This window comes from Tachysurus fulvidraco, chromosome 1 (assembly GCF_022655615.1).
Source record: "Tachysurus fulvidraco isolate hzauxx_2018 chromosome 1, HZAU_PFXX_2.0, whole genome shotgun sequence".
Lineage (NCBI taxonomy): Eukaryota > Metazoa > Chordata > Actinopteri > Siluriformes > Bagridae > Tachysurus > Tachysurus fulvidraco.
The window spans coordinates 25012335-25027910 of NC_062518.1; the positions used below are offsets into that span (position 1 = coordinate 25012335).

The window sequence follows — 15576 nt, forward strand, 5'->3', positions numbered from 1 at the left end:
TTTCCTCTCACAGACTCGTCGTTTTTCTGGATGACTGACTGCATGCTTCAAAAATCTAGGGCAAGTCTAATGCTCATATTCCATAACATCTAAATTGTATTTATTTTTTTTTAAAATCCCAATATATTAAAGTGCCACCATGGAAACCATTTCATTGCCCGGTCATATTAAAGGTGGTGTGTACGATGTTTGAGAAATGCTTCAGAAAACTGAGTCGGGCCAACAAACTAAAGCTTTGTTACACAGAACTAACATATGCCTTTGTCCTTTACATGATTATGCTTGTGTGTCATTTTTGCTTGTTTGTTTATCTGCAATCGTATTGTTCTTCCCTTCAGCTATGATAAAGACACATTTCTTTCCAGTAGTTGCCTGGGTTACATATGTATGTGTGGGCGGAGCTATTGATACAGGGGTGGGACCCATTTGGGTTAGGGGTGTGTTTGTTTTGGTGATTTCAAATGTCGACATTGGCTTTCAAACATCGTACACCCCACATTTAATATATAAACAAATGTGTTCCTTAAAATAAACAGGTCTTCAGTTATATCTGTCCCAAAGAACTTCCTCACGCATGTGTTCCAACCACCAGCAGTATAATGTGCTGCTTGAATGCATCTTATGCCCAGGCAGAGAGAACGTAAGTGCTCACAGCCCATTCAGTCCACACGAGTCAATTAGGAAAATTTATAGAGGTCAACAAGAGGAAATTGCAAGCTAGAAGCAGATACAGTTAGTCTGTATTTCTGGGCAGAATGTAATATGTGACTAAAGCCACTGTGGATGGAGCTGGTGCTGTTTCTGTGCACACTTTTCACCATGTGTCATGTGCAGTGTATGTTTTCAGCAAATAAATAGTTAAATAGGTTCAGTAAACCCTGGAAAGGTTATAAATTATTTTTAAATGTACACCAACAAACGAAGAGATTTTATTCTTTTAGTGGTCTCTAGGCAATCTTCCACTTCCACCATATCCAGTGGCATTTACTCGATTATACTGACTTCCTGACTTGTGAACTGTTAGGCGTTTTGTGTGTGAGTTACCGTTCAAAAGACACAAAAAGAGCAGGAAAAGAAACGCCAGCTCGATACAAGAACCTGGCATGATGAACTCTGATTTTAACTGACAATGAATTGTTTGCTGCGAGTTTTCGAGTGTCTTAATTCACCCCTTACTGTTTACACAGGTTGAACACACCGGCTATAGCATTTTAAGAGTAAAATAATCATTTGAAATACTTTTTGATATCGCTTTTCCTGACTGTCCGCTTCTAGCTGGTTAGCATTATTAGCATCACTAGCTTGTTAGCCCGGTTACCGCTAGTACACCTTCTCACACCAATTATCTCTGTTGAATTTGCCCTATAACACCATGTCGCTTGTGTGTCTGCCTTTGAGTGCAGGTGAGGACACGTTCAAGCTGCACTCAGTGGAACTGGAGCTGGAGGCCGTGGAGAAGCAGGTCCAGCTGCGTGAGCGGAAAGCCGCGCTGGAAGCTTCCCGGTCGGTCGCTCACCTGTCTCAGGTAAATTCCTGGCGTGAAATTAGTACTCCCTCCATCTCTACTCCGTGTTTCTCTGTCCAGGCCCAGCGCACCCAGGAAGCGGCCTGCTGGGTGCAGCAGCAGAGGAAAACGTGAGCCGGGCCCAGGTCAAGGTCTTCGAGATCCCCACGCTTCGCGAGACGAACGCAACGCTGTGATCATCGGAGACTCCATCGTCCGCCATGTACGTGCTACTGTGGCTAAAGGTAAGGCTAGCACTCACTGTTTATCTGGTGCTCGTGTTCTTGATGTCCCACGTACCAGCGAAATCACATCGGAATCAAAAGGTTCAGTAGACTTTTAGCTTTAAATGAATTGTTACAGTCATGGTGTCAGGCTCAGAATTTACTTTCTAGTAATAACTGGAATGTTTGGTCTGCACCCCAGCAGAGTTGGAGCGGAGATCCTTTCGGACCACATCTCCAGGGTACTGCACACCTTCTGACTGGTAAACTACGATATAAATCTAAATTTCAATAGCCATCCTTCACCTCATCACCACGTTGATACAAATGCACACATAGCTCTAGATAGCATAGCTATAGAAACTGTGTCTGTTCCCAGAGTAGAGAGATCATGATGCATGATGTACAGTAAATGCATGAGAAGTTCTCTAAATAATCTTACTGTAATTAGACCAGAAAAACACCAAAGAAACAAACAGAAACAGTTCCTAAAGTTTGGGCTTCTGAACATTAGCTCACTTATTGTAAATGAAGTCATAAATAAGTCAGAAAATAGCCTTACTGCACTCTGCCTTACTGAAACTTAAACCAAACGATTACATCGGTCTAAATGAGTCTACCCCGTCAGGATATTTCTATAAGCATGAGCCTCATTAGACTTGTCGTGGAGGTGGTGTTAACACTATCTTTAGTGATTTCCTTACTGTTACTCAGAGAACACGGTATAGGGCTGAGCACCTGAGCAAACTCAGATAATAACCAGAACAATCCCAGGTTTTTATTTAGCACAGTGGCTAGTTTAACAAACAAAAACAGAAAACACACTATTCCATCACAGTTCAGTAGTGAGGACTTAATGAGATTCTTCACTGATAAAATTGAAAGCATCAGGAACAAAATAGGTGACGCTCAACATATGAGAGCAACTTGTGACCCTGTCTCACTTAAGGCTCTAGACACACAACTACAGTGCTTTACAAGTACAGGACAGGAAGTGCTAGATAAACTTATTACTACAGCTAAATCAACAACATGTTCACTAGACCCCATTCCAGCTAAATTACTGAAAGAAGTGTTACATAAAGCTGGTGAGACTCTTAACATTATTAACTCCTCGTTATCTTTAGGTTACGTCACTAAATCCTACAAGTTGGCAGTTATTAGGCCACTCATTAAGAAACCGATAGAAATATTGCCAAGTCGAGTAAATCCTATCTGTATCTGATGCTGAGAAGCTAGTTCATGCCTTCATGACCTCTAGACTGGACAATTGTAATGCATTACTAGGTGGTTGTCCTGCATCTTTAATAAATAGGCTACAGTTAGTTCAAAATGCAGCTGCCGGAGTTCTTAACAGGAAACATGACCATATAACCCCAATTTTATCATCTCTACACTGGCTACCTGTTAAGTTTAGAATCGATTACAAACTGCTGCTACTTACGTACAAGGCTCTTAATGGTTTAGCTCCCATGTATCTAGCTAGTCTTCTAACACATTACAATAGTTTAATGCTCTCTGAGATCACAAAACTCAGGACTTCTGGTAGTTCCCAGAATATCTAAGTCTACTAAAGGTGGTAGAGCGTTTTCGTATTTAGCTCCCAAACTTTGGAATAGTCTTCCTGATAGCGTTCGGGGCTCAGACACACTTTCCCAGTTTAAATGTAGATTAAATACTCATCTCTTTAGTCAGGTGTACACATAATACATCCCATAATATTGTGCTCTATTACATCAGACTTGCAACTTGCTCATTGGGGATAAATACATACACATTGTGTAAATCTATCTAATATTTTTGTATTCTAGTATTTTTTATATTATTTATAATAACCTTTTGTTCTATGTTTTTTTTTTGAGGTCACCAAAAAACCTATAGATAGATAGATAGATAGATAGATAGATAGAGAGATAGATAGATAGATAGATAGATAGATAGATAGATAGATAGATAGATAGATAGATAGATAGATAGATAGATAGATAGATAGATAGATAGATTTAACACTTGCTTTCAGTCATTTAAATAATTTACAGTAAATAGAACAAGGAATAATCATTAGATTAGATAAAAGGAATTATTACGAGGAATTTTCATGTGATTATGAGATAATAAGAAATAAATGATGATTTAAATATAAAATGATTGTTGGAGTTAGAGCTCATCCAGAGATAGGCAAACTTTTTTTTTTACTAGTACAAAAGCAAAAAGATGGAAATACCACATACTGTGCTATTAGTAACATGAAATCTGACATGAAACCCGTTATCTGTGAATGACCCAAAAGTAATAGTGGCATTGTAGAAGTTTCCATTAAGCCCTCTGAAGCCATCTCAGTTTCCAGCAGGGCCAAAAGTGTACCACACCATCTCATTATCTCAGACTTCCTGGAAAAGCTCTGCACGCTGAAGGGAAAGAAATGAATTCTGTTCAAGTGGCTAGAATAGAAAACAGGTAGGAAAGAGAGGCAGGAGTGCAGGAAGGTACATCAGCTTCTCTCTGTGCGACCACAGAGGCAGCACCCAGGAGGAGCGGGAAAGTCATAAATATAATAGAATATCAGGTGAGACTGATGATCTTTAAAAACTTTGCTACAGAGGACACTATGTTCCTGATGTGCCATTAAATCCTACCACTCCTATCATGCCTAGTCTGGATAGCACTCAAAATTTATCACTCAGACACGTCTCCCACTCAGCCACTGATACATCTCAGGCTCCGTCTATTCGACTGTCTTTCACTTTTGAAATTGTCCGTCTAAAAAATGAAGCCTACTATTTCAAGGCGTCAGAATTTGGCACAAAAGAAGCTAAATAGATGGATTAAATCAGGAACGAATCGAAAAGAGAAACAGATGACCATGACATTCATCACTTTTTCTCTTGGATTTGGTGAGACCTTTAGTGTGACACACAGTAAACAGTCATCTGCAGTCTATTATGGTTCTGAGATAAGGCAAGCACTTCCATGCAGCACAACCTTTCCAACCTGCAACAGTTTCCTTCAACCAATAAATGAAGATCAGTTTAAAAAAACAAAAAAAACCCACATCATAACAGATGTGGCACTCGCTGAATTGGAATTATGTAAAATATCTAAAATATTCCATGGATGGTTGAAATACTTTCAGTTTCTATAAACTTATACGATTATATAAGGCATTATACTGGATTATACTTATAATGTGAAATTTGACTCGTTCTTGTAAACAATAGTATAAAATAGCACAATCCGATCAGCTAATTTACAAGTGCGATGCAACAAAAGAGCTAAATGCCTTCCATTATATTTTGCCAGTTTCTCTTCCCTTGATTGTGACAGCAGCAATCAATCTCAATGTTTTCTTCTCTATGCCTGAGGAATTCTGGGCAGGTATTGGTTCATGGGGAGCCATACATTACTGCCACCGGCTCTTAATGCAGAGCAAGCTGTCTTCACAGAGCATTTGCACAAGTAGACTATGTTTGCTTCTTCTGTGTAGAGCCTCGACAGAGCCACGTGAATGTGCATACAGATGTGAACATTCGCATCCTCACACAATCACCCTTTCATCAACCCCAGAATAGCATCTCTCTTGCCTCTAGAGAACTCTTAAGGACGATGACAAGTTTTGGCATTTTCTCCTGAACATAGATAAATTCAGTCCAGTCTCAAAGAAATAAAGTTTCACCTGCAACTTATCTGCAGTGTTTTAATTACGATGAATATTAACATTATGTATTACGGCACATACAATGCATTACGGCACGTCAGACCTTTACCGTACCACATTAATGTGTGACTTTACAAGATTATGTTCAGGATTATTTCATGAGCCTGATCATTCTAATAATATGCTATGAACATAACAAACCTTTGATGTGGCCTAAATGTCTTTTGGTAAAGTTATGCGTGAAAGCCAGACAGAACGCGAAAGCTGATCTACCGTAAAATAAAAGTGCAAACACGTTCCTGATTAAGTTCAGCTGCATTTAGTGATGGCCAGAAAACTCAATAAACGACCACTAGAGCTTAAAAAAAATGACTGGTAAACAATAAAAGAACAAACTAAATGGAGGTGGAAGTTAATTTTGACTCACTTTTATACAAGTAAAATATACAGCAGTGTAACCACCTGAAAAAGTCCAAATCTACAGAGAAGAAAATAACAGTACAGATGAATAAGCTGTGACTAAATATGTAGCTCACTTTCAAAGAAAGGTGAAAGAAAAAACAGAGGAGAAAACCAGATCTCATCTCTACTCGGGTGATGGACCCCGACCTCCCAAAGGTGGGAAAAGCGAAGAAGGAATTACACTGTGATGTAATGTGTATGTGACAAAATAAAGGTAATATATGTAAATTTAATAAGTACGTTAAAAAAAAAAAAAACATTAGCCTGTTTAGCCATATAGCTAAACAATAAGCACTGAGATACTGAGGTAAAACCAGTTAAGTACGAAGCTGCTGGACTGTCAGACAGTATATTCCATATAGAAAGCCACAGTATTGCAGTATCTGAAGTCGATCAAGTGGAGGTTTGCGTTAGTAGGATACAAATGTTTTTCTCATACGGACAATTTCCGGATGAACTGTTCATATCCAGCTTGATAAAAAAGGCCCAATATTTTTACAATCAGTTTTCACATATTGATCATATTTAAATAGTGCAGTAATAGAGATGAGGGTTGATAAAGCTGCTGTTCCCTGGCATATAGAACACTGAGTGAATATTTGATAGAGTGGGTGCGTAATGCTAGTGACAGAACATCCATCATTATATGTATATATGTATATATATTTATTACATTTATTTATATAGGATGTTGCACTTTTCTTCTGAGTTTTATAAAGTTTGTTGTCACCTGGGGCAAGACATTTTTTAAAGGTCTATGCCAATTAAAATCCCAAATACAAACTGGTACGAAACCAGACGCCTATGCATAAATGTTGCCTTAAAGCTAAACATAACAGGCCTCATTAAACTATTAAGCTTGTGTTATCAAGCTGCTACCATTATGGAATAATAATTTTGATCTTAGTGGTCTATTTCCCTCAGTGAGCGTTTATGTTGCACAGCACATGCAGAAGAGCTACAGTACAAGCGTCACTAAACCATGTCGACAGAGCAAATGCAATGAACTGCATGTGTAGGCATAATTCCAGTCCCTTCCTGAGCTTGTTCCACATCAGGGGAGTTTATGCGATTACTTTTAATTTGCAAAAGGCACAAAACATTTGTTGACTAGCTTAGTTGGAGTTTTCAAGAAAAATAATATATCCAATCTGTTAGCAATTGATGGTCCTTGTGGAGAGAGGGGTGGGGTTTCAGGCACCTGCAATAAGAATATGTAAAACCTGCAGGTCAGCAGGGACACGCCGATGCGGTGAAGTCCACCACTGCAGCCAGCATTGCATATGCATCTGATTTCCCCCACACCTTGCACTTCTCCTGAGGCAGAATGCATAACGTCATTCCTCTTCGAGGCCTCATCTGAGCGCCGGCTCCTGTTGCTATGGTAACCACTGACTGCCACACACAGCCTCTCTTTGTGCTTGCTTTCTCTGTTCCTCGCCGCAGTCCCAACAAACTACCCTAGTGAGCCTGAATGGCCAGAAATTGAAGAGAAGGATGGATCCGCTTCATTAATCTCATGGTTTCTCACTTGTTTTGTGAATAAAATAAAAGAGCTGTACAAATAACAGACAGCCACAAGAAGCTGTGTTTCAGCACGCATGCTGTTCATTAATGCTCATGTTGGTAAAGTGGATTAAAAATCTGCTGGTTGTGTAAAAACAATTTCCATAATGAAGCATGAGGTAATGAACTATGATAGAGTCTCTAACCTGGGTGTGAGTGTGTTTGATGTTTGATTACTGTGTGTGTGTGTGTGTGTGTGTGTGTGTGTGTGTGTGTGTGTGTGTGTGTGTGTGTGTGTGTGTGTGTGTGTGTGTCTCAACTTCTGAACCAATTACGCTAATGTACCTAATTAAAAGTAGCTTGTTCAAATACTTGTGGCTGCTCTGTAAACTGCATTAATAATTGGAAAACAAGGGCAGGACAGAAGGTACAAACACCTGGGGCAACAATCAATATTAAAACTACTCTATTATTTACCATTCGATCTGTCCGATCCATTAAAAAATCATTTTAAATTGCAGCAAAGGGATAGAGCGAGAGAGAGCTTGATTCCGAATCAAAGCATAATAGATGGTGCTTTACATAAAACATCTTTTAACCTCAATCCAAAAATGAACATTATTAATTTCACACATTTACAACCACAGTCATTTGTGGCTGGGAGCAAATCGAGCACAGAAGGGATCCCTTCTCCACCCTGTCAGTCACGGCGACGCGAGCCAATCGTGGACGTCTGTGAGAAAAAGCATGGAGAAAAGGGCAGACAGTGCAGTGGTCCGAGGCTGTTATTCTGCCCTGCGATGCAGCATGAGCAGCAGTTCAACACTCATGGCTCTTTTCCATGAAGATCTGAAAACTATGAGCTTGCCTCAGTATTTAGACTTTTAAACCTAAAAAGCAGAAAGCAAAGAAACCTGCATCTAAACTCCATTGAAATATGTCCCACCTATCTCTACATTATGTCACCATGTACTCAGAAGTGTACAACAATATTAAAAGTTTACAATGGGAAGTGAGTTCACACTAATCAGCATCATCATCATCATCATCGGTGTATGTGATCAGCCGAGATAAAAATCACTCCTAACATTTAAACACGTCATCATCTCTTTACTCAACATGAACATCAAGGCAAAAACTATTTGCTGCTGATTAAATATCTTTTTCCTGAAGTCTTTTAACTAAGCAATTTAATAACTTGTTAACACAATATAACCTTTAGGCTAACAGCTAGCTTTGATAGTTTAATTAGCCTCAGAGTAACAAATCATATTCATATTCAGGATTTTATACGGGTTTTGTGTTCCACTGGCAAACTTCTGATGGACGACCATTGTCTAAAGAAGCACTCACTAAGTGTCTGTAACCAAGGAGATGAACAATGTTGATGTGCATCTGTCAGTCACTGTGTGAGACACTGGTTTTTAGCTTCTCCGCCTCTTCTTTCAGAAAACCTATATACCTATGTATAGAACTCGACACTGTGAGGACTTGATGTATCCTGTGTATGAAACAATGCATTTCTCAGGATAACAGCAACTAACATCAACTCGATCTGCTCCGGTTTTGGAAACCCTCCGCTGCATTATGTCTAGCTAACTATTAACCATTGTAAGTGCTGAACAGTGACAACGTTTGGCAGATGCCCTTATCCAGAACGTCTTAAATGTATCTAATTTATACATTTGAGCAATCGAGGGTTAAGGGCCTTGCACAGGGGCACAGAGATGACAGCTTGGGAGTCAAACTCATGAGCTTCCGATCAGTAGTCCAACACCTTAACCATTGATCTGCTATGGCCTTTCAGTCCCTTCAGAATTCTGTGATTTTTTAATGGCTGGAATTGATGCAAATTCAACAATATTTTGAGGAGCTTGCAAATTTCCAAAATGACCACAGATTTTCTGCAGATTTGGCCCAAGACATGTTGTGTGGCATCATCATCATCAGACTCATTCAGACAAAGCCCTCGTCCAGTGAGATGCATCAAACATGAGTATAGCTATCACAGAATATAGTTTCTTACAAAAAATGACAAAAGTTGCATTGCAAATTTAGAAAAAAAACAAAAACAAAAACAAAAAAAATAAAAGTTCCACGAAATCCTTTTCGAAATCCTGAAGGCATTGGTCTTTCTCTGTCATCTACTCGCCATCTTTCTGGAGCTTTGTTCTTTCATTAGTTAGACAGGATAACTTCAGCTTGCAGCCTGATTGGAGGATTGTGCTGACTTTACACTGCTCCTATGTGCTCTTGCTGCACCCACTGGCTATTTCAGCAACATAGTTTTGATATTTATTTTTTAGAATTCAGCCAAACCTGGGAAACCTTATATTGCTCTGACATATATAGCTTGTATTAGAACAACAAGGACGCGAACTGTTTATCAATACAAAACAAAACCTCCAGTCACATGCTGTTCGGTGCATCTTTTTCCTGGAACTCTATATTCTACAGTAGTTTATTTCAGTTATAACTGCAGCATGCTATTAACACTTATAAAAGTGATAGTAAGACTAACACATTAAAAATATAAACAGAGGCACATGATGACCTCATAGCCAAGAAATTCCAACCCAAGGCACTCTCATGTAAATGACCTATTTTAGGAACAGGACCTGAAGTATTTAAATGCTACACACTCGGAAGTGTAGAAAATGAAAAAATGCAGTCACATCCTGTCAGTGGCAGATGCATGCTGATGTTTCTTTTGAGATGTTGGTATCTACTTATAAATATGCATAGCTTCATGCATTCCAATATGAGAGATATGCTGCGTCAGACTGCATACAAGTCCCTCTTGGAGTTTTTCATTAAAAAGTTTGGAGCAATAGTGAGTCTTTCATTTCAAGAAAATTTTATGTTTATTATACGCAACGCCAGGCTCAGTTTCAATTTTCACAACAGACCGATTTCATCAGCTCAGTGTATTTTGTTGATTATATGATCTTCATATGTTTTTCATATGATCAGCTTAAATATTCAGCCACCTCATTATCCAGGGTCCCTAGTTAAATCGTGAGCTCAGGAAACAGGTCTGTGTGGAGATTCTATGTTCCAGCCATATGAGTGGGTTCCTCTGGGTTCTTCAGTTTCCAGCTACCTCCCATAGATCTGGCAGTAGGTGGATTGGCTGCACTAACTGTGTGTGGATGTGTATGCACCATGCCATGCAGTAAACCGGAGTCTCATTCAGGATGGACTTTCACCTCACTCTCAGAGATCCAGGGTTCAGACTCAACATGACCCTGAACAAGATAAAGCAGTTAGTGTGAACAAGTGAATCAATAAATGTTTAAAGGATCTATTTAACAATGTTCCAACTATTGTATGTTAACTAAATAAAAAAATAATAATACTTAGGCTACTTTAATGACCACAGGTGTTACCCTTTAACATCAATTAGCATACTTAATTTAATAATAAATAAATATAATGTGTTTGTTGTGGAACAAAAAATATCTTGCTAAATATTCACCATTGCATTCACAATGCCAGGCACAATAGATACAAATAAAGCAATGCTGGATATAGTCATAATACACTGCCAGAGAGTTTCTTCAAGACAAGCTCACCACAGCGACCTTGCAACAACACCCACAGCAGCGATGACATAAGAAACACACATTAGTGTCCCAAGACTCTTGTGTGTATGTGTCTGTTTCTCCCCTTTTTAACAGGAGCAAGTCGAAGTTACCACCAGTCATTATTTCCTGCTTCAGACCTGTTCAGACTGCTCTACCTGGCGCCATTCAAAATGACAACCTTGTCACAGCCGTGGAACTGCCAAGCAAGAGCGCCAGACCCAACACATCTGTCACCACCTTTTTTTTTTTTCACGAAGAGAGTAGCACTACTGAGCACTATCCGAACTTCTACAAACATTGAGTTACTCGAACAGCATACTAGCACTGCACATTCTCCACAGATAATTCTTCTTTTCAGCACTGTCTGAAAAATCTCAGTATCATGTGTAGTTAACAATCCCACATATTCACATCACATCACATTTTCAGTGAGATCTCGCATTCTGTGAGTGTATTTTTTGCCTTCTCTCTCTCTCTCTCTCTCTCTCTCTCTCTCTCTCTCTCTCTCTCTCTCTCTCTCTCTCTCTCTCTCTCACACACACACACACACACACACACACACACACACACACACATGGGGTCAGGTACTAGATAGTTTAAAAGGAATGAATGTCTGATACAGAGTACTTCTGCCGGAGTGACACTGTCCTGATACACTGGAACAGAATCAGATCAGATGTGACATTTTCTAAACTAACCCTGGCATATTTTATGCTGTTAACATCTGTGATGTTGAATACGACAACTTCTCTAAGCACATGTCACCTCCATGTTTCTGATGTTCTGCAGAGCTGATAAAATGATTAAGAAATTGATTTTCCGATATCCAGATAGAGACTTTATACTTCTGCTACAATACAAGAGAAACTTGATCATGTATTTGCTATATTCTTACTATATAATAATAACTATATAATAATACCTGCACTATTTCTTTGCTTTCACTTTCATATAATTCACACATGAGTCCATATCTCAGTGCCAAGCAGGATTACTCAGAATATTTGCTTGATAAACATATGCTGATATGAAGACTAACAGAGCAGAAAGTCATTCAATCACTTTCAGCAACCTTTTTATCCTGAACAGAAACCTGTACCAGTATCCCGGAGACTATCCTGGGAACACAAGGTTAGGAAGGACAAACAGATTTTGGCAGAAACTAGATGTCTCAAACAGTTACTTACGTAAAGTGAGCATGGCATCAGTTTTTCAAGTCTGTTGAATCTCTCAGGTTTGAAAAGGCACACTTACTTTGTTTTTCTTCTCCTAAGTCCCAGTGCAACTTTATGCAAGATCTGCACAGGATTTGTAGTGATTTAATTAGTCTTGCTTTTATCCATGCAAACATTTAATGAACAATGACGTAATTAGCATACTGGCGATCATGGGGTTTACTTGCTTTTCTAAGTTTGACTTGACATGATGAATGTAAGCATAAAACAGTAAGCATAAAAGGTTCTCAAAGACAATGCAGTGCCATGGAGAGTTACATCCAAGGCTGTAAGTGCTAATCAGATCTTGTTTTTGTCTTTGAAGTCAAAGTTCTTGCTTTTCTTTTTATATATTATATATTATCATATATTATATAGCTTTTCATTTATTTATTTTTTATACCAGTGTGAAGCTGAGTTCTTTGTTCATTATGGAAATGTAGGTGGAAGTCTAGTGTTATAAATATTCTTGTTACCTGAGCCATGTTGAGATACACTCAGGGGGAATAAGTTCTAACTAAGGGTGGTCTCCTGAGCCCATGATAATGCGCTTAATAAAAAATATTTTATATGAGCAACTGGATTCTGTGGAATGGATTCTATTTAAGGAAAATTCATTGAGAGCCTAATTTCATAGCAGATCAAACAGAGAACCCTGGAGTTGTGAAGAGATCAGAAATGAAATATCAGCACCATGGACAGTGGCCAACTGGCTCATCAATCCACATGCTGCCCTTATTGTTATTGAGCAATAAGACACAATTAGTAGTCTGATGTAAATTAACAGGACAAAAACAACTGAATGATGACACCTAGGCTGTCCCTAACCCTGGCATATTTTGCTTCGGATTTGAAACCACAGGTATATGCAGCTAATATTAGGTATTATTGAGGAATGTAACAGCCTTGTTTAGATACACCACGATCTGCAAATCAATAAGGCTTTAGTTTGTTTCTTTTTCTCCTAGTAAGACCCATGGGACACCATGCAGTATGTTTAAAATTAAAATAAGAGCACCTTTGTCCACAAGGACTGTTTAGAAAATTGTTTATGAGCCCAAGCACTGCAGCTCGTGCTAACCAAACGTTTGTTTGTTTGTTTGTTTGTTTGTTGTTTGTGCAAAGAAAAGAACATCTGCAAAAACAACACAAGTCGTAAAGCTGTGTATTAAATGTAGACGATTTGGATATTAACACAAACGCAGTGTCAATAGTAGCATACAGTATACCGAGTGTTTATCAGCCAGGCCTGATGATAAGATGCTGCTGTTATTTAACTACAAAACAAAGGCCTGTGTTTAATACGTTTATTTACTCTCGGGTCAGACAGCGAGAAGGAAAAACGTATCAGTAAAAAAAACGTTACCGAGCACGAAGAAAGGCAGCTCGGTGTTTTCCAGGTCGTCCACCACCGCGACGTCGCCGGGGAAGTCGTTGCGCACGGAGAAGAGCAGCTTGGGCTCGGAGGCCGACGGGCTGTGCATGATGCTCAGGTCATTCTCCCGGAGAAACGGCAGCGCCGACACGGTTACGCTTTTCGTCTTGCACTCGGCATCCTGAGACGGATCGTCGTCGCTGTTCAGACCGCAAGACGCCGAGAAGAAAACGAGAAAGAGGATGGCGACGAGAGGACGCGAGCACCGAGCCATTTTTCTGCGCGCGATGCTTCCACAGGCAGGAGACAGAGACGGAGACGGAGACAGAGAAGATGCGCAGGTTTACGCTCCGAGAAGAAACCAAACGGCGACTGAATGATCAGAACGGTTCTGAATGATTAATAAATGTGTCTGGCGTGGTGGAGATTAAGCTCGGAGAGATCCGGTGATATACCGGAGCAGCATCAGCATCACACTCGGTTACTCAGCCTCTCCACGCGCAGCCATTTGAACGCTCTTCTGTCGATGCAGTGAGGACGCGGAGGATGTGCCTGACCAAAATAGGCCTGACTGCGCGACTTTCAGTTCTATATTTCACTTTAACAATCATGCATTAATTACAGCGTGCACTGTTGTAAAAAGTGCATTTATTTAAATTCATTTTTAAACACAGGTAAATGGATTGTCGTCTAGAAATCGCCCCTGTGTGTGTGTGTGTGTGTGTGTGTGTGTGTGTGTGTGTGTGTGTGTGTGTGTGTGTGTGTGTGTGTGTGTGTGTGTGTGTGTGTGTGGTTTGCCCTGTGATATGATGGACGGTGTATTCCCTCTTTGTGGGGAATGAACGGGAGGAATGTGAATATAAAAATTGTAAGCTTGTACGTGCAGGATTTAGCCACATGCCAATATCCTTTCTGCCATTTGTATTCCTTTCACTTTGAGAAAAACATAACAGATGAATAGCAAACTCTCCAGGACACCGAAGCCATGTCTAAACATCATAAACATACATTACTATGTAAAAGCAAGTAAGTGGGATATGTGTGTAGGGGAAACATGACACATATGAGCTGCAAAGTCACAGCTCGAGGTGTTTATCTCTCCACTCGGAGAAGTGGAAGAAGGGAAAAGCGGTTTTTCGACGCAAACAGCAGGTGCAAGGCTAGAAGAGCAGGTGCAAGACAATGATCTCGTTGTGAAACCTTGATCCGCTTCCAACGCTGCAGCAAGACTTTAACAAACTGTGAAGCACTTTTCGGGATGAAAGGGCATGCTACTCATTCCAGATTTGACCTACACTGTAATTGAACTGTGAGGGCAGTCAGGGATGGAAAAAGGAGCATCTCACTCCCCACTTTTAAACTACAGCTGCCATCTTAACAGCACTTTTAACATTATTACTGGTCTTAGTGAGCAACACCTTTTTCTTCCCTGAGGCAATGTTGTGGTCGTTTTAGTTCACTTTTAGTTCCCTGGATTTTCATTCTCGAAAATAAAATGTTAGAAGAGTACAACATATATTTGAATGAAAAATAAACTGGCAAAAATGAAATGGAATAGAGATAAAACACAATATTTGTTAATAGTTATATTATAATAAGCATTTTTTTAATCAAAACTCTCAACTAATTTGCATAGCTTTACAAAAAACAATGAACATGCAACATTTTAATAAACGCGTGTGTGTGTGTGTGTGTGTGTGTGTGTGTGTGTGTGTGTGTGTGTGTGTGTGTGTGTGTGTGTGTGTGTGTGTGTGTGTGTGTGTGTGACTCTGTTACAAATTCATAAGTATTTCCACCACTCAATTTGTATGAAGTTTAAGATTACAGCAGTGGACATAATTATCATTTTATTCTTCGACTTTATTCTAAGAACTCTCATCCAATCACATCACCTTCTCTCGCTGAAAGCATTTTTCATTAGTTCTGTTTGATTCTTAGTTACTGTGTTTATTTTTTTCCCTGTGCGAGTTGTGTGACTGACATTTTTTATGCTTCAGCCTACCGCTCTATGCCACATGAATAAATGTATCGATTATAAAAAAAAAACCT

General features: G+C 39.4%; 1 protein-coding gene across 5 annotated transcripts in view; it reads right to left on the reverse strand.

Moving 5' to 3' along the window:
- astn1 (astrotactin 1) overlaps positions 1-14241 on the reverse strand; it is a 223503-nt gene extending 209262 nt beyond the window's left edge. For 3 of the 5 annotated variants that reach the window (XM_027132844.2, XM_047818340.1, XM_047818320.1), the window contains exon 1: positions 13519-14241. In XM_027132844.2, coding sequence (XP_026988645.1) covers positions 13519-13801 — 283 coding nt within the window. In that variant the 5' untranslated portion in view covers positions 13802-14241. The remainder of the gene's footprint in view (positions 1-13518) is intronic. The other 2 variants (XM_047818332.1, XM_047818333.1) reach the window with 1 other exon arrangement.
- Positions 14242-15576: the final 1335 nt, after the last annotated feature.